At 43.4% G+C, this 20,444-nt stretch overlaps 1 protein-coding gene across 1 annotated transcript in view; it reads right to left on the reverse strand.

The window, feature by feature from the left end:
* Positions 1-15,775: 15,775 nt before the first annotated feature.
* RAB33B (RAB33B, member RAS oncogene family) overlaps positions 15,776-20,444 on the reverse strand; it is a 115,388-nt gene continuing 110,719 nt past the window's right edge. Inside the window, exon 2 of the mRNA XM_044061633.1 lies at positions 15,776-17,888. Coding sequence (XP_043917568.1) covers positions 17,451-17,888 — 438 coding nt within the window. The 3' untranslated portion in view covers positions 15,776-17,450. The remainder of the gene's footprint in view (positions 17,889-20,444) is intronic.

Genomic DNA, 20,444 nt, shown 5'->3' on the forward strand with positions numbered 1-20,444 from the left:
GGTAGGAATGGTTCGTAAGGAAACTCTGTCCTGATGGAAAATGATGAATGGTTGCACAGCCATGTGGGCCTGTAGCTCCGAAACCCTGCGTGCTGAGGTGATAGCCAGAAGAAAGGCTGTTTTCCATGACAAGTACTGTAACTCTGTTGAAGAAGCTGGCTCGAAGGGAGGAAGGGTCAGCTTTTCCAATATGTAGTTGAGGTCCCAAGCAGGGACTGGTGGTTTCCTTGGGGGTTTTAAATTCTTTGCCCCTCTGAGGAACTGCCTTAAGAGAGGGTGAGAGAATAATGGAGGATCTGTGTTGTATTGTGCAGAAATGGCTGAAGCGTGGATCTTGATGGAGGAGAAGGAAAGTCCATTGTTTAACATCTCAGCTAGGTACTGTAAAATTTAAGGTATATTTATTACCCAAGGATTCTGTCCCTTTTCTCGATTCCAGGCACAAAATAGTTTCCATTTGGCGGAGTAAGCCTTTCTAGTAGAAGGTCTTCTGGCCTCCAAGATGACATCCTGCACCTCCTTGGAGAGGAGAAACTGTTGGGAAATCAAGGAATTCTCCATGCAGCTAGATTTAGAGTTTTGAGATGGCTGTGAAGGGTTTTGTAGTTGTGCTGGGACAACAGAAGAGGGACTAGAGGTAGGATCCATGGTGGGAAATGTGTCAGGCTCCTCAGGAGCGGATACCAGTGTTGTCTTGGCCAGTCTGGAGCGATGAGAATCATTTTTGGCCTCTCTGCTCTGGCTTATAATAGAACTTTGGGCAGGAGAGGAAGAGGCGGGAAGGCATAGACTGTCAAGGTTGCCCAATTGAAGGAAAGTGCGTCCACTTTCCAGGCCTGTGGATGATAGGTCCTTGAACAAAATTTTTTCAACTGGCAATTTCTGTGGGTAGCAAAGAGATCTATGTCTGGCTGTCCCCATGCCTGAGTTATCTTTGTGAAAAGTTGAGGATGCAACTTCCATTCATGTGGATCTGCCATATTTCTGCTTAGGTTGTCTGTCAGTGTGTTTTCCTTCCCTGGCAGGAATTGTGCCTGCAGTTGAATTTGCAATTCCAGTGCTGTGTTCCATAGGGTCATGGCTTGCCTGCACAGGGGGTATGAATGAGTTCCCCCCGTTTGTTTATGTACCACATCACTGTGAAGTTGTCTTGTCTTTATCAATAGCTGGCCTGGATGCAGTAGGTCTTTGAAGGTCATAATAGCTTTTTGCACGGCTAGCATTTCCTTTTGGTTGATGTGAAGGTGCTTCTCTTTTCGGGTCCATTTTCCCTGAATGCACTGATCTGTCATGTGTGCTCCACAGGCGTAGTCTGAGGCGTCTGCTGTGATGATTTGAGTTGCTTGAGGTACACAGAAAGGAAGACCTGTGTTTCTTTGGCAAGCTTGAGTCCACCACAAAAATTCCTTTTGAAGGCATGGAATGAGTGGGATAATTGTTTCCAAGCTGTGGCTGTGTTGAGACCATAAATGTTTTTCAGGTACCATTGAAGTTGCCTCATATGCAGCTTTGCACATGGGATTAGTAGGATGCAAGATGCCATGAATCCCAGAGCCTGCAGGAATTTCCTTGCAGTTAGCCTGGTGTAAGTTGCCATTTTTCTGAAGTATTGAGACAGTTGCCCTTGCTTGTTTGGCGTGAGGTAGGCCATCTGGGTGGTTGTATCCAAGCTGGCACCCAGGAAAACTTTGTTGAGAGGGTATTAGTTTTGATTTCTTTTTGTTGACTGTGTATCCCAGGAAGTTCAACAGTTTTATTACAAATGCCAGGTGCTGCAGTAGTATGTCCTTGCTGTCCGCTTGGATCAGGCAGTCATCCAGATATGGGTAGATTTGTATCCCTTGTAATCTGCAAAAGGTGATTACTGATGCCAGGCATTTCGTAAACACTCTAGGCGTAGTAGATAAGCCAAAGGGCAATGCAGAGAATTGGTAATGGGTTGAACCTGCAAGAAATCTGAGGTATCTTCTGCAATCTTGTCTGATAGGGACATGCAGGTATGCCTCCTTGAGGTCCAATGTTACCAGCCAAGACTCCTTGCCCAGCATGGGAAGAAGCTGCTGTAATGTGAGCATCTTGAATTTTGGCACCTGTAGATATGTGTTTAGGATGGATAGGTCTAAGATAGGTCTCCAATCTTTGTTTTTCCTCAGTACCAGGAATAGTCTGGAATAAAACCCTTGACCTTGTTCTTTTGCAGGTACCTCTTGAATTGCTTTCATGTCCATGAGAGCTGAAACTTGTTTTTGTGTCTCTGCCCTTTGATTTTGTGGCAGGTTTGGCATGCCTCTCATTTTTGGAAGGGTGTGAAAGTGGAACCTGTAGCCTCCGTCTATAATGTCCAGAATCCATTTGTCTTTTGTAACAATATGCCAATTTTTTGAGAATAATGTCAGTTTTCCGCCCAAAGGTGCTTCCATTAAAGCTTTGCTTGGCAGGTGTAGGGGGAAGTCATTGTGTCCGTTTTCTAAAAGACTATGATCTATCTTCTCCACCTCTTGGGGTTGGTGCTTGCCACTGTCTGGCTCTGAAGGATCCTTGAGGTTGCCCTCTGCCCCTTGGGCACCTGTATCTGCCCCTTTGAGGTCTGTCCGTGGCTAGAAAGGACCAATTTTTTGAAGGCCAGTTTCTGCTGAAACGTGGAGGCTGTACCTGCAGGAAATCTTTCACTGTTTGCATTGATTTCGCTTTTTCCTCCATTTTCTTTAGCACCTCCTCAGCTTTAACACCAAACAATACATCTTTTTGAAGAGGTGCATCTAATAATTTAGCTTTGACATGATCTGGTAAGGTTTGCTCTTTGAGCCAAGCATGCCTACGTATAACAGACCCCGTAACAGCAGCTCTACATGAGGCCTCTAAAGCATCAAAACCACGCTGCAAGGTATGTTTACCCACTTGCTCTGCACCATGCAACAAATCCTGCAACTCTTTTAAATCTGGTTGTTCTGGTTGTGTCATCTTGCTTTTCAGCTGAGATATCAAAAACTGCTGATACTTTAACATATGGAACTGACAGTTTAATGCCCTCATGGTTAAAGTGGCAGAGGTGTACACCTTTTTCCCCCACCTTTCTAAAAGCTCTGGAATCTCTCTCTGAAGGTAATGGATTTTTAGCAGTAGAGGCCTTAATTCCCTTGGGACCCTATGAAATTGTTTCTGGGTCAGCAGTATGGCTTTTATATAGGAACTGGTGAGAATCAGGAACCCGGTAATACCCGTCTGGTTTAACAGGAGCTGGAGGCAAAGAATCAGGATTAAGGCTGGCATCTGTGTACACATCATCCAATATATCTAAAACAGGAGGGATAGCCAGAGGCCTATGCTGGGGGAGCAGAAGAAATTCCCTGAGCCTTTTCTTGGAATCTGAGTAATCTTGGCCTTCCCAGTGAAAGTATGTATGCAGGGTTTCCCCAAAAGAGAAGTCCTCGGGGGGGGGGGGGGCGAGGGAATAGACTCCTCTGCATCAGAGTCTTCGAATGGAGAATAGGCATAATCCTGGTCCTCAGATAGTTCTGAGGTAATAGAAGCTTGATCTGAGGAAGGGTAGTCTTCCTCTAATCTGGGCCTTTTGTCAGAGGTGGGTTGAGAACCCCTGATAAGAGTAATCAAATCCTCAGCCATTTTAAGCATCTGTTTTTTAGGCATGGTGCCTTGAGAGGGGGTCTGAGGAACCTGTTTTTTGGTTTTCATGGCTGCTTTAGATTTAGTGAAAGCTTTAACAGAGAAGGAGGAAGGCGTGAAGACCCCTTGAGAAATGGCAGGCCTGTCTAAATTCTGAGTTTCCCTGCCAGGAGTGGCGTCGGGATCTGTAGTAGGATTGGAGGCCGAGGAGCCTGCGACCTCAGGTACTGAAGATACTGGTAATGCATGGTCATCGGTACTCAGGGGCTGCGTAGGTGCCTCGCTGAGTACCGGAGAACCGGTAGTCGGCCTTAGCGTGGTTTCAGTAGGTGGTGCGGACCTCGTATGTCGGTCCTTATCTTTGTGTTTTTTGCTCAAAACTGGAGTCGGAGTATCCGACGACATAATGTAATTATTTTTTTTGCCAAAAAAGTGAAGGGCGAACTCCGCCCGACGCTTAATAGTGTGCTTATTGAATCTAGCACAAAAACGGCAGGCCAAGACATTGTGGTCTGGGCCTAAGCAAGGTATACAGAAAGAGTGGAAATCCTTATGCGGTATTTGCTTCCCACATGAAATGCAATTATTAACTTTGACATCGGTCTGAAGCAAGAAAAGTTTCCCTAATGGGGTACTTGGCTTTCAAGAAGACTTTGGCTGAAATAATTTCATAAATCTCAGGAGCTGGCAGACCGGCACTTGCGAACTGCTTCTGCTTCGGGCACCGCGCAGCAAGAAAGACTGAAGAAAATGGCGTTGGCTGCCTCTTTTATACCCCTGCTGCACTGACGTCAGGGAAGAAGAGACGACAACCAACGCCGGACCTAGACTTTGGCATTCGGTCGACCGAGGACCCGCCTGACGGCAGGATAACCCATCTGTTATGATTGCAGCTGTATGCACGATGAACATCTGGCAATCCTCAGGAACTTTATAGAACCTGTCAGATTTCTTTGCAGCAGTAGGATGAGAATCAGGAGATTTACAAGCAGCTATAAAGGTGTCTAACAAAGTAGCCAACCCAGGGGCTGCAGAAAGTTTAGGAGTGTCACCCTGAAGCAGTTCATAATACCATTTCCAAATATCAGACAAGTGAGAAGAATCCCACTTAAAGTATTCCATCATTCTAGCTATTGTGTCCCCAAAAGACAGTTCCTCAAAACAGGATTCAGGACTAATGGACTTCTGGGAGAGTCTGGGAAGAGTAAGACAAGGACCCATCATCAGACTCTGTATCCTCATGTTAGGACTCAGATTCCCTAGTCCATTTGGAAGGAGTTGAAGTCCAAGGAGGAGTAGGCATAGAAACCCCTTGGGGAGGCTTCAGCACCATTAAGGCATTAAGCAGGCCCTGACTAAACTCCTGCCATTGTCTTTGAGGATCTTTACAACATACAGAAGTATGCTTAGTCTTCTGCTTTTTCATGGTAGGGACATCAGCCCTAACAAACACCAGAGGTTCCGACCCATGTAAAGATGCAATAAAAGTACTTGGAACATCGTCTCTGAATATAATCCCTCTAGGGCCCTCTGGGAGAATTAATCTTGGTTCCCCCACAATGCCCAGAACAACTGCCTGCAAAGCCTCAGAGGATGTGCAAAGGGAAGGATTCATGCCAACCTCCAACAGGGTCACAGTAGAGGAATCCGCTGTGGACACCAGACTGCCTACAGACCTATTACCTGCTTTTAGGTTGCAGCACAGGTATCAGATGTGGACACCAGACAGTCTACAGATCTATTACCTGCTTCTAGAGAAACATTTGGTGGACACTGGACAGTCAAAGAATCCGTCCTAGATTTCATGGCCTACTTCTTACTCAGTGGTACCTTGGGGTTAGTAGATTCTGCCATACAACCCTGAGCTAAGAGTTTAAGCCTCTTGTTCTTGAGATAGATGACCAATGAAGACAACCAGCTTCTAAAAGTCTTAGGCACAAAAGCTTTACAAATGCTACAGGATATATGGTCGTGAGAAGCACCCAGACAAATAAAGACACTGTTCATGATGATAGTTATGGGAAATCTGCCTCCTACACTGACATTTTCCCTTCTTGGATGACATGAACTCCAAGTAATCAAAAGAGAAAGACCAAAAGAAAAAAAAAAAACAATGGAGCACTTTTCTAATGTCTAGGTATTCAGCACAGCAAAATGGAGTTCAGATCAACAAGTGATGATGGTTTTTCGACTGGCGGCAAAGAAGTTCTGGGTAACTGTGTCTGTATGTCACCTTTATGGCCTATGTCCTGAAAAGAGACCATACATATGATGTACAGTGCATACAAGATCTAAAGGCTTTCATATACTGGCAAGACAGGCTATCCTTGGAAGGAGATCCCCAAAGTGAAGAATACTGCAACAGTGATATAAAGGATAAACCTTCTCCTACCAGAGGTGGAGGAACTGATTCTATCACTCCCTGTGAGAGCATGTGATAAAGTACCAGCAGAAATAAAAAAATCTGGTCCAGTGGATGAGAGATTAACCCCCTGGAAAGGAGGCATTTCCTCCCACTGACACTAATAACCTTGATGAATGATCTTCAGAACCCATTTGTCTGAAACTGCTGCCAAAGAAAAAAGTAGAGACTCAGACTTTCTGGAAGGGAAAAGGGACTGCCATGGGGGGGGGGGGGGCATTAGTTGGACTGTTCTTTACTCTGGGTGGCTTCCTGGATTGTTTTTCATATGCCCTTGCCATTTTCCTTAAACCTCGGTTTACTTGCATTTTGTTTAGACCATTTTTTTTGGGGGGGTTTTCAACAATTGGATGAGGAGTTAGAGAATCCTTTAGAAAATTTGGGAAAGGAGGGCTGAAAAATCTTGAGATTCCCTGTATCAACTACCCTTCTCATCATACTTTTTGATCACCTCTGCAGCAGAGGGGCCAAAAACAACTGCCTTCCAAATGAGAACATATAATTTTTGATCTGGGAGGTTCTGAGAACACAACCAGGCAAACCTCAATAGTAGCAGTGACCAAAGCCCTTAAAGATGTTTCAAATGAATCACATACTGTAAACAGCGAGTAGTACCTTGTATAACAGAAGAGATGAATTTTTTTTCCTCAAAAGAAAAATGGCAGACAAAACATTCCTCACACTTTCCCAATTAGAATAAACCTTAACATACAAGCCTGACAACTCACTACAGCTAATTATAGCCATGGGCATGTCGATGGCGCAGCCTCTCTGGACCCTACAAAAACAACTTAAAATATCCCCTTTATTCACTTTTCTGCTTTGCACTCACTATACTGCAGACTTAGAAAAGCACTTCAGAACTCTGCTCTAAGTTCTTTACTGTCACACAAGTTAATCAAAGAAACTGGATATCTTTTCTTTTCGTATGCATTGCTTTCAGAATTTTAACTTCCCACTTAAGGATAAATATCTCCTGCCAAAAACAGACAAGTCAGAATGATCCCAAACATTACAATTGTTTGTGTAAAGAAAAAGGTTCCCATTTTGCTTTTTACCATAATTTTTTTTTTTTGTGGGCTCCCCAAAGCTGACCATAAGCTGCTTCTAGGGACCTCTCCTTGCTCGTTTGATAAGCTGAACTCAACTAGACAACCTCAAACTTTCTACAACTCATGTTCATAGCTTCTGAGGAGATACAAGTATCCTAAGACAGGGTCATACACTTATGTTCTCACCCCCTTGCATGTATCCGTTCACATCTTGGGAGAGCAGTTAGTGTCACGGAATATCATTCAGCCTCCAAAGCAAGTCAGCCACAGTACTGCTCCCCTTAAGATAATACTATCTACATATCCTTAGCCTTCAACAGGGATCAACCACAAGGTGCATCTGAGTTCACATCCACCTCCATGGACAGGCAACCTATTGTTCATGCATATGCCCTCAAGCTCCTCAGCTACTAATCAAAGTCAGGTCACCTAGACCATAGCCAGGACTTTTATCCCTCTAAGCCACCAGAGGAGGCTTTTGTTTCTGACATTACCGGCTTTTGTGCAAAAAAGCAAAATTAGACATTCTGTGAAGACATCTGAAAAATCCATATTAACAAAAAAAGGAAAAAATAGCTGTGCATACTACAAGAAGCTGAGAATCTGATTGTAAAACCTATTCTGATTATACACAGTAAATCATCTATAATCCTACCACAATTTTTCCAAAGATTTTTATTTGTTTTAAATATCAGGCAGGAGAAGTTGCTTTATGTGTTTGGTTGCAAATCTAGAAGGCAAAGTCTGGTTAGTATTAGCTCCTACCTGCATCCCCATATGTCCAATGCATATTATTTTTTTTTATTTCTTTTGGCTTCAAGATTTTGAAATCAGTCAAAGGGAAGCAACCAGTTAAGTGCACACTTCACCACTGATTCAGCAACATATGTCAAGCAGTTTCTACTTTACCAGACCCAGAATGGCACGATGGGTTGTAACAAGAAGCATTTTAGGACATGGTCACTATACAACCATGGAAATGACAGATGAAAGATTAGACTGGTATGGCAGCCATTTCATTTTTTTTTTTTTTTTTTTTTTTTTACAGATACAACTCCTCACTATATTCACATGAACAAGGCATTTCAATACAGCTAGATACAAGGAGTAAATGCTGGATAGTTACACAACCTCAGCTCAAGTCATTACCCAGTGCCAGGTCACCAACCACTCGATGCCTGTAAACTTTCTAATTTCTGCGGTCCTTTCCCTTCTCGCTTTCTTTTTTTTTTTTAAATATTTCCTTCCCAATCATCTACATTTGATGACTATAGCAGTGACTCAGAACTCTTCCAAACAGACCATTTGCTGTACTAGTAATAGCAGCTCCATTAACTTTAGGCATGGTGGTTGGACAGAAAGTAAGTATAAATTAATCTTGCAGACTTTGTTTAGTTCCCACATCCTACAGAGAACAGTGCTTCAACAAGTACAGAAAGCTTAAGAAATGTGCTACACTCTGGTTGCCACACAAAGTTACCTTCAAACAGATGGTTTAAGGTTTATAGGTAATAGTTCTAAATATATGACTTGCAGCACAGAAGACACAATTCCCTGGTGTTACAAACTCTTAGTAGCAGATCATCATCTGGATATGAAGTGCTACTTTACTGCACAAGCTTACAAAGTAACCTACTTATCTGACGCAATGTTTTAAGGCTACAAAATTCTGCAAGCTTACGATTGCTGATAAAGCATATTTTAAGATTCAAATCTGTTTTTTTTTTCCCTCTCATCAAAGCACTTTGCCTCAACATGCCATGCAGGGCCATTTTTCCAAACAGTGTTATGTTACCTAGGAAAATTTCCAGAAAGTACAGTTGCGTACACTTACCATAAATGTAGATGTTAGAGTGTATTCACTGTTGCACTCATCACCTGTGGGTTATCCCTGCTGTGGTAGCCATTGGCCAGCCCGAATACCAGAGTTAATATTTGTCTGCATCTGCTACTGTCGCCTGTAGTCTTGATGTCAGGTTGTCATTGTTATAAAGCAAGGCAGCTGACGCCATTACAACAGTTTTCTTGCACTAACCCGTTAGAAGCACAAGGAAATATGGTAAAATGGTCCTGGTGGCCAAAAGCCACCGTGGGAAGCTTATGCCCCCCTAGGGAAAGAGGACATAATGGGAAAGGAGGGAGGGAAACCAGGACTCCAACAGTGAATACACTCTCTAACATCTACATTTATGGCAAGTGTACACAACTGTACTATGTTCTTTGTGTTTCACTGTTGCAGTCATCACCTGTGGGAGGATTCGCAAAGCTGAGGAGAGGGGTGGAAGGATTAGTTAGAGCCCTAGGCATGGGTCAGCAAACCCTGCCCTAGACATCGAGAAAAGAGATAGGTGGCAATGCTTTGTAAAAGTATGGACAGAGGTCCAGGTGGCAGCTTCCAAGATGTCGCTGGTGGTAACTCCTCTCAGGAATGCTGGGGAAATGGAGACTGCCTGGTGGAATGGGTATGAATAGACTTAGGGGGATTTCCCATGTACTCTGTAGAGCAAAATGGATACAGTGCGATATCCATTTGGAAATGGTTTGCTTGGAAATGTGTTTCCCCTCTGCCCCTGGGGCAAATCTGACCAGAAGCTGGACTGTTTTTCTGAAGGGTTTAGTACGGTCCAGGTAGTATTGGAGTTGTCTGTGCATGTCTAGTGAGTGCATAATTCTTCCCCCTTGTTTTGAGGGTTGGGAAAGAAGGTGGATAGATGCATGGCCTGGTTGAGGGTCACATCAGATACCACCTTGGGCATAAAGGAGGGGTTAGTCCTCAGGGAGACCCTGTCTGCATGGAAAATGATGAAGGGCTCAGCGGCCATGAGTGCCTGAAGTTCTGAAACCCTCCTGGCTGAGGTGATAGCTAAAGTAAATAAAGAAGAACATCACCTGACTCAATCAACTAATGAAAAACTGCTTTCAGTAAAAAATGCACATTAGTTAAAGTTGTTGTGTCTTTTTTCCCCAGTTAGGGATCGCCACAACGTAACTCCGGTCCGCTAATGATTGGCAGTAGATTTTTACATGCCAAGTTGCCAGCCCTGACGCACAACCTTCAACGAAGGTACGCCCATTCACGCATGTCTCCACACAGAAGACGCTTTAGCTGAGAATCGAACAGGGCAATGTCTTACTGTGAGACGACAACGCTACTGCAGCACCACCACCGCAGTATAAATTAGTTAAAAGTACTCCATACAAAAATATTTAATGAATGTATAGACCTTATTTAAATTGATTAACATACATACAACATGCATAGCATAAAACATCACAAAAAACTTGTAAAAATGTATTAATGTATTTTTTTTTTTTTTTTATAAATTCTAACTTAAATTATGTTAAAGCTTCTTAAACTAAGGCGGTCATTAAGACAGGAATATAAGAGCACTGAATCTCACTTGCCAACATACCTCCTTAAATTCAAGAAGGTCTTCCCACGGTCCACCTCGAGGGTCTTGGAGAACCTTTTCAACCACCAAAAACTTAAAATCATGAGTAGGATATTTTTCTGTTTAAATAAATCACTATTAGGATTGTGATCTTTATGGTCCCTCCCATGTTCACAAATTCTCTCTTTCACTTAGTTTTCCCAATGTAAAAACCTTTACATTTTGTACATAAGGCAGCATAGACAACCCCCTGTGAGTTACAGTGAAATTTCCCTCGAGGTCTAATAGTAGTATGATTGATTTTAATCTTCTCAGTACTTAGAATAAAATTACACTGGGCACAAAAAACACATTTTTTGGTTCCCAGGACACCATGTTGGGGTAAGATTGTTATCTTTTGTTCCAACAAGTTCTTAATAGTCGCCCCTCTCCTGAAAATTAAAGGTGGTTTTGCCCCCACCTTTTCCAAAAATCCTTCTTGACTATGAAAAATCTGCCAATTTTTCTTTAAAATATTGTATATACCTTGGTGGTCTGCTGAAAATCTAGTAATGAAGGAACACGTGTACTCATTATCTGGTTCAGGAATGGGAATCCTACCCAAATTTGAATCTGAGTTCACATTCCTAGGATTTAATAAAGGCATTATAATTCCTCTTTCCCTCTTTTCACAAACTTCATTATAGATGTTCTCAACCAAATCAATGGGGTACTCTCTAGAAATAAACATTTCCCTCATTAAATCCCATCTTAATGACAGTCTTAGTTTAAGCAGCTTTCTGAAGCTGCGTTCTTACATAATTTAATACAAGTTAGAATTTATAAAAAAAAATACATTAATACATTTTTACAAGTTTTTTGTGATGTTTTATGCTATGCATGTTGTATGTATGTTTTATTAATCAATTTAAATAAGGTCTATACAGTCTTTAAATATTTTTGTATGGTACTTTTAACTAATTTGCATTTTTATTGAAAGCAGTTTTTCATTAGCTGATTGAGTCAGGTGATGTTCTCCAAATGGTACTTACATTTGATGTACTTGATGTTTTAATTATTCTGAAGAAGTCAACTGATACAGGCTGATGAAAGCTCTTAATAAATTCTGTTTGAGTTTTGAGGAAGTCTCCTTTTGGTTTTCTTTGGATTTTATCCATTTCTGGTGCTCATTTTTTTTTTTTTTGGTGAGGTGATAGCTAGCAGGAAAGCAGTCCTCCAAGACAGATATCTCAATTCTACTGAAGCAGCAGGTTAAAATGGAGGTAAGGTTAGTTTTTATAAAACATAGTTCAGGTCCCAGACTGGAGTGGGTGGCCTTCTGGGAGGTCTGATATTAGAAGCCCCTCTGAGGAATTGTTTAATCAAAGGTTGTGAGAACAGGGGCTGGTCTGAATTGAAATGAGCTGAAATGGCTGAGGTATGGATTTTAATACAAGAGAAGGCAAGGCCACTATTGAGCAACTCCGCAAGGTAGTCCAATATGAGAGGATGAAAGGTTGTGAGGTACTGCCCCCTCTGGACCGGCTCCAGCAGCAGAATCTTTTCCATGTCCCTGCGTAAGATTTTCTGGTGCTGGGCCTTCTGGCCTCTGTGATGTCTAGGACCCGTTTGCTTAACAGGGACCCCTTGTTTGCTTTTAAAGTTATTAGCCATGCTGACAGTTTGAGTCTGCAAGTATGGGTGCAGCATTCCCCCCCAACCTGGGTCAAAGGGTCTGAGATCTGGGGAAGCTGCCTGGGAGGCTGTGATGTCAGGCTGTGCAGTAAGTGGTACCAATGCTGTCTGGGCCGATCTGGAGCAATGAGAATGGCCTTTGGTCTCTCCTCCCTTATCTTGATCAGTACCTTGGGAATAAGAAGTAGAGGAGGAAATGTGTACACAAAGTGGAAATTCCAGGGGAAGGTCAAAAGCATCCACCTTCCACGGTAGGTGGTGATACTCCCAGATACAGAAATTTTCCAGCTGGTGGTTGAGGTGCGAAACAAAGAGATCCACCTCCGGAGTACCCCACTCCCGAATGACTTGCAAAAAGATTTTCCTGTGGAGCTGCCATTCGTGGGGATACAGTAAGTTTCTGCTTAGGTGGTCTGCCAGGGTGTTGCTGACCCCTGGTAGGTATTGGGCAATTAGGTATAAACCCATGGCTAGCCTGTACGGGGTTTGAAGGATGTCAGAGCCTTTTGTACTGCCATCATTTCCTTTTGATTGATGTGTAAGGGAAGGTGCTGGGCATCCCAAAGACCCTGGGTGCACCTGCCTGTTAGGTGAGTGCCCCAAGCAATGTCTGAGTCGTCGGTGGTGATGGTCTGGCCGGTAGGGTGGAGGATGAAGGAAGACCCTCGTTCTTGGCACAGGTCCCTGCCCACCAGAGAAACTCGGCCCTTATACAGGGGATCAGAGGGAGAGGTCTCTAGAGGCTTAGAGTGCTGACAAAGGTTCTTTAGATACCACTGAAGTTTCCTCATGTGAAGTCTGGCCAGAGGAATTAGAAGGATGCAAAATGCCATGTACCCCAAGGCTTGTGGGAACTTCCTCGCAGTGAGGTGACTTTTGGAAGCTAGCTGGGTAAAGTAGAGAGGCAGGAAGCTTTGCTTTTCTGGGGATAAGAAGGCCAATTGGGATGCTGTGTCCAGCAGTGCTCCCAAGAAAATAATCTTCCTGGAGGGTGTTTGCTTTGACTTCTCATTGATAATGAACCCTAGGGAAGTCAGGAGAGTTTTGACAAAGAGAAGGTCCTGGAGCAGCTTTTCTTTGCACTCTACCTGAATGAGGCAATCGTCCAGATAAGGGTAAAGCTGTATATTTCTCTGTCTGCAAAATGCTATGGCCGGGGCTAAGCATTTGGTGAATACTCTGGGTGCAGTACATAAGCCAAAGGGTAGCACAGAGAACTGAAAGTGTTGTGAACCTGCTCTGAAGTGCAGGAATTTCCTGCAGGATTCCCTTATGGGAATGTGGAGGTAGGCATCTTTTAGGTCTAGGGTCACTAGCCAGGCATCTTTTGTCAGCATAGGCAGCAGCTGCTGCAAACTTAGCATTTTGAATTTGGGGACCACCAGGGAGGTGTTCAGAATGGATAGATCCAGGATGGGGTGCCAAGTGCCCTCTTTTCTGGGAACAAGGAATAGTCTGGAATAAAAGCCTTTGCCTGTTTGATCTGATCAGACAGGTTCTATTGCCCCCTGGGATATGAGAGTTTGTACCCATTTCAATGCCTCTGCCCACTGATTTGGTGGTAAGTCTGGCTACCCTTTTGGAATTGGGAGTTTAAGATGGGCAGAGGGAGTAATCGAGAGTTTTTGCCGCAGAAGGGTGGCTTAGAACTCCCTGCCTTTGGGGTTGAAGTGGTCCACTGTTTGGTTCTCTGCTGCCCCTGGGATAGGGGCCTGGGTGGGTTGTCCCTGCGGGGCTTACCTTGGCCCTATCTGCTAGGTGCAGGGAAGGACCAGTGCTTAGAGGGAAAGTTCCTGCTGAACCTGGGAGGTTGAACCTGAAAGAAATCTTTTACTGTTTGCACAGATTTTGCTCAGTCTTCCATCTTTTTAAGCACCTCTTCAGCCTTTACTCCAAATAAGAGGTCCTTATCCAGGGGTGCATCCATTACTTTAAGAGCTCCGGAATCTTTGTCAGAAGGAACAATATTTTTAGCAGAACTAGTCTTAGCTCTCTTAGGTCCCTATGTAATTCATGGAAAACATCATCCACCACTTCTGAGCAGGTGAAAGGGTGTCAGGGGCTAAGCTGGATTCATGGAAAACATCATCCACCACTTCTAAAATAAGAGGGATGGCCATGGGTCTTTGTGCTGGGGCAGGTCCAAACACTAAGTCTTTTCTTAGACTGGGGGAAATCCTGAGATTGCCATTGAAATGTTCCCAGAGGGTGTGAAGGATTTCCCCAAAGCAAAGGTCTTCTGGTGAGGAGGAAGAGGGAAGAGGGAATGGACTCTTCTGCATCTGAATCCTCATAAGCAGTCAGGGGTTGTTGTTCCTCTTCAAAATCTGAACAGTCAAATTCCTCAGAAGCCTGTTCTGTCATAATTTCTGGGGAAGGGTGTATTTTCCTTTTAGAAGTTGTGGCCTGACTATCCCCGATAATGGGAATGAGATCCTCCGCCATTTTAAACATTTGTGCTTGGGGTGGTGGAGCAGGAGCAAGATGGTGGCTAGAGGCAGATTTTCTAGGAGTGGCCTGGCTTCTAGGCCCAAGTGTATCCATTGGCCTGAGATAAGTGGTAGTCGGATGAGAAGATGTGGTTTCTGTCTAGATTCTGTAGTGCGAGAGGCCTCCTCAGAAGCCAGTGCACCTGCATCGTGGCTCCAGACCCAACCAAGGCAGAGACAGCCAAAAGCTCGGAAGAAGATGATTTCTGCAGCGTACCAGACTCTGAAAGGGTCTCGGTAGAGGCCTGCATTAATATTGAATCGAGCATCTGGGGGCTGCGAAAGCATCTCACTGAATTCTGGAGAACTCACGACCTGCTTAGTGGTAGAGTCGTCTGAAGGCTTAGCCTTGTGTGGTCTGTCTCCATATTTAACCCACTTTTTTTCAGAATGTCCATGAATTGTTGGCCGACTGATGCCATTTCGGAATGCGAAGACAGAAGATGAAAATACCAGTCTACAATAATAGCTCTATGGCGAATGGTTCTCACGTTAAAGAGGGCACAGAACCGGCAACAGGGGACGTCGTGGTCTGGGCCTAAACAAGTGACGCAGTATGAATGGAAGTCTTGGTGTGGGATCTGCTTTCCATAGGCGAGACAGTTGTTAACTTTTTCGGACATCGGTTAGTGCAAGAAAAAAAAAAAAGGATCCCCAACAGGGTACTTCGCTTTAGATGTTTTCAGCTGAAATTCAAACTCTGGTAGCGACCGACCGGCACATTTGTGAGCTGCTTCTGCTACAGGCTCCACAGCAAGAAAGACTGATCTAATGGAGGTAACAGCAACAGACATGGAAAAACATTGGCTCTGGTATTCGGGCCGGCCAAGGGCTACCACAGCAAGGGTTACCCACAGGTGATGACTGCAACAGTGAAACACGAAGAACATCTACTACCAATACAGACATTTAAAAAAGGCTCATGACTTGTGCAGTTCATTCAGCACTTTCAATGATGGGAAACATTCTGCCATGTGAGTAGCCTGCCTACTTTAACAGCTCTTCATGTTGTGAAATGGACGATTCCTAAAATTACTGCCACAACAAAATCAACAACTGCTCCCCAAACTGAGTCAATTAAGCCATAGCAGGCTGCCAGGCAAATAATACATACATAAATAGTACATTAGAACCAACATTTTATTTCTAGAGTTGTTCTTCTTCTGCTCAACAGAACACGCTGTACATGACAACAATGTGGGACAACTTTCAGCCTGGCTAACCAAGTTTACTCAGGCTGCAAAACAGTATGACTTCACCAATAATGACATTTCACACAAAATGCATGTTATATAAAGGGGGGGTTTACGAAGCCATGAACCCATGATGTAATGGAGGATGGTAGACTCCTGTCAACAAAAGTCCTATGCAGCACTTTTGCAGGCATTAGGCAAAGTTCACACCGAATAAAAGGAAAAGAAGCATGTCAGATGCAAATAAAATTTAAACAATGAATCATAAAATTCAATATATTAGCTTTCGTTAGTGCAATGACTGAAATTCAGCGCACCTCCATCAATAAACATGAAGTGTCTCTGGTTACTAAAATAATGCCACACACTAATATTCCTAGTATTAAAAAGACATCACTTTCAACCTTGATAACATACTGTGCTTTACCCAATATGGTGAAAGTAACTTGGCAAAGTAGTCATGCAGAAGCTTCCCTTTTACTCCAAGCATTCTATTAACAAAGAAAATATAGAGGTTTAAACACCATTTACAAAACAGACACAAGCTCAATTGGACCAGAGGAATGCTACGTTAGAGTGACAGTACTGCAAGTATGGTACTGGCAGTATAGCAACAAAACAAGATTACAGACCACTGCAGACACTGGTCATTTTTTATATTCTGCCTCAAGAATGTAAAAAATGACTCACTAAAGATACAGATAATTTCACAAAAAAAAGTTTGCACTTCTGCTTCTACTATGCAGATGTCTTTCACCTAATAGTCTTTATAAGGCAATCAATATGGCTTATACTCCCAAGTTTTATTAAATACACTGCATAATTAGCTGAACTTATCCCCACCCCTTCTCACATCAAACTGTCAAACTATCTGGGTACAAAGAGGTCTGCATTTTGGTGCAATCGTACGACTATTCATACGAAAACAGCTTGTTCCTAACCCATTGCCGTGACGTCTGCCACAAGCAGTGATATCAAAACAAACTGCAATGTCTGACAAACAGAAGAACAAAGGTTAAGGTTCTGTTTCCATTTTTGTAGAATGATATAAAGTGAGGTGACCTGCAAAAGTTGAAGAAAATAAAAACCTTTATTTTCATTTAAACATAGTCTTTAGCAGCTTTTTAAAGGCAGACCTCTATGGAGAGAGAAAAAAAAAATCAGGACTTCTGCAATTACAGGCCAGAGGCCTAGTAGGAAAGTCGTCTTATAACCATGAGTTCAAAGCACAGTTAAGTCAGTTCCCTTCTTACAATGACTCATACCATGGACTGCAAAATGTCACTATACTACAGCTTGTACCATCTCTGCTGCACCTTCCCAATAACTCAAAACAACTTAAAGACACGTTTATCACATCCACAGTCATTTGACACATCTGACCAAGTATTAGCAATTAGAAGGTGAAAAGGAAACATGACTTGTTCTTGTTAGGCGATACAGTGAAGTCTGCAATACACAGACAAACTAATACACCCTTTGACACACAACATCCCTTGGAAATATTTGGGTATGCATTGTTGCAGGGAAGGCCTGGACATATTCAATCTTCACCTTGCTCTTCCAAGTAGACACTCCTACTTTTTCATGGCAGATTGACACAATTAACACCAGCAAGCCATTGCAGGTTTCTCATCCGGCTTTAGTTGGATTCCATTTGGTGGCTGACTAAGCATCATTGGCTTGTGGCTTTTGAGTTTGTGGGCCAGAGTCATGAATATGGCTTCCACGTGGTCATTGTCATTTGGATTTTTTGCAGACGTTTCAAACAAAGGCATGCTTTGCGTGTCTGCAAATTTCTGTGCCAAATCTGTCTTAACTTGTACAGCATTACGCAGGTCACATTTGTTACCCACCAGGATGCGAGGAATATCACTGCCCAGAGAATGCTGTCTACATTCCTCAATCCAAGCAGGCAGACTCTGGAAGCTGGCATTGTTCGTCATATCATACACAAAAACAACTGCATGCACATTTCTATAATAGTGCTGCACCATACTTTTCCTGAAGCGTTCTTGGCCTGCCGTGTCCCACAGCTGAATCTAAAAGAGGGAAAAAAATAAGACTGCTCATAAATCAACATCATGGAGACTAGAAAAAGTACAGTTGTGTACACTTACCATAAATGTAGATGTTAGAGTGTATTCACTGTTGCAGTCATTACATTTGGGTAATCCTGCTGGCAGGTTGCCCTCAGCCGGCCTGAATTCCAAAGTCTTGGGTCCTGCGTCAGCTGCTGTCGCCCCTTCACTGACGTCAGGTCATCAGGGGTATAAAAGAAGCAGCCGACACAATTTTCTTCTTGTCAGGTGCCCCTAAAAGGGTAGACAAACACACACACACATATATATATATATATATATATATATATATATATATATATATTTTTTTTTTTTTTTAATTTATATTTATATTAATAAATGCACCAAAATAAATTATACCTTCATCTATAAGCAAATACACCACATAGGTTGTATACATCAGAGAAGGAAAGAGAAGATCCATAGAAAAAAGGGGGATGGCGGGAGGGTAACCTGGACTGTAACAGTGAATACACTCTAACATCTACATTTATGGTAAGTGTACACAACTGTACTATGTTCTTCGTGTTTCACTGTTGCAGTCATTACATTTGGGTAGAGTCCCAAAGTTATGGTTGGGAGGCTGGAGCTAGACAGCAGTAGGAGCAGCTAGGAGGCCCTGCAGAACTGCAGTGGCAAAGCCTGCCCTGGATTTAGAGTAGAGTGGCAGATGATAATGCTTTGTAAGGGTTTGCACTGAAATCCAAGTAACTGCCTCTAAAATGTCCCTGGTAGGTACTCGCCTGAGAAAGGCTGCTGAAGTGGCTGCAGCTCTGGTGGAATGTGGCCTAATGCCCTTATGCACTGGCTTGCCATGGTGTAAGTAGCAGAAACGAATGCAGTGGCCTAACCACTTAGAAACAGTCTGCTTTGAGATGGCCTCTCCTTGTGATCCTGCATCATATGCCACTAGTAATTGCTCTGTCTTCCTGAAAACTTTGGTTCTGTCTAAGTAGAATCTAAGCTGTCAGTGTATGTCCAAAGAATGCAGAATTCTCTCCCCCTTTTTCTGTGGTTTTGGGTAAAAAGTTGGCAGATGAATAGTCTGGTTAAGAGTCACACTGGACACCACTTTAGGCATAAATGTTGGATTTGTCCTCAGGGAAACCCTGTCTGGATGAAAAATTATAAAAGGTTCCACAGCCATGACCGCCTATAGCTCTGAAACTCATCTTGCTGAAGTAATTGCTAGGAGCAGAGCTGTTTTCCAAGATAAAAACTTTATATCAGCAGTAGCAGCTGGTTCAAAAGGAGGCAGGCTGAGTTTTTCCAAGACACAGTTGAGGTCCCATGCCAGTACTGGTAATCTCCTTGGAGGCCTTAAATTTTTGGCCCCTCTGAGGTACTGCTTTAATAAAGGATGAGAAAAACAGTGGTGGCTCTGTATTGTAATGAGACGAAATGGCAGAGGCATGAATTTCAACTGATGAAAACGAAAGGCTTTTGTACAGCATCTCAGTTAAGTATTGCAAAATCTGAGGAATGTTTGGGACAGTTGTATCAGTTCCTTGTGCCTAGTTCCAAGCACAGAATCTCTTCCATTTTCCAGCATAAGACTTTCTAGTACTAGGCTTCTGACTTCCAGAATGACATCCATCACAGCTTTACTGAGGGGTGTTTTTTGTGTGACTACATTATCCGCCATGCTGCCAAGTTTAATGCCCTGAGTTGGCTGTGCAGGATCTGATTGTTGGGTTGCGTCAGTAGACGAGGTATTTGAGGTAAGGTCCAGGCTGGGTATAATGACAAGCTCCTTAGGATTGGATACCAGTACTGGCGTGGCCAGTCTGGGGCAATCAGTATCATCTTTGGCTTCTCCTGTCTGATCTTTAGGAGTACCTTGGGGAGGAGAGGCAGTGGAGGAAAGGCATACACTGACAGGTTTTTCCAGCTGAAAGATAGGGTGTCCACTTTCCATGCTTGTCTGTGATAAGTCCTTATGCAGAATCTTTTTAGTTAGTAATTGTGAGGGGAGGCAAAAAGATCCATGTCCGGGCATCCTCCATTTCCTTGCTATCATGTTGAAGACTTGCGGATCCAGCTTCCACTTGTGGGGATCCATGAAGTTTCTGCTTAGTTCGTCTGCCAGAGTATTTTCCTTTCCTGGCAGGAATTGTGCCTGCAGATGTATTTGGTGAGTCAAAGCTGTGTCCCACAAGGTCATGGCTAGTCTGCAAAAGGGGGTAAGAATGTGTGCCCCCCCTGCTTGTTTATATACCACATGACCGTGGTGTTGTTGGTCCTTATCAGTAGTTGTCCTGGATGAAGTAGGTCCTTGAAGGCTGTTGGGGCATTTTGAACAGCTGGCATCTCTTTTTGATCGACATGTAGATGCATTTGGTTTGAGGACCATGTTGCCTGAATACATCTTCCTGCCATGTGGGCCCCCCAGGCATAATCTGATGCATCCGTTGTTAAGAGTCTGGCTGGCTGGGGGTAATATGAATGGCTGTCCCTTGTTCTGGTGACAAGCCTTTGCCCACCACTGAAACTCCTGTTGCAGGCAGGGGATGAGAG

The sequence above is a fragment of the Protopterus annectens genome, chromosome 2.part0 (assembly GCF_019279795.1).
Source record: "Protopterus annectens isolate FY-2018-M chromosome 2.part0, PAN1.0, whole genome shotgun sequence".
Lineage (NCBI taxonomy): Eukaryota > Metazoa > Chordata > Ceratodontiformes > Protopteridae > Protopterus > Protopterus annectens.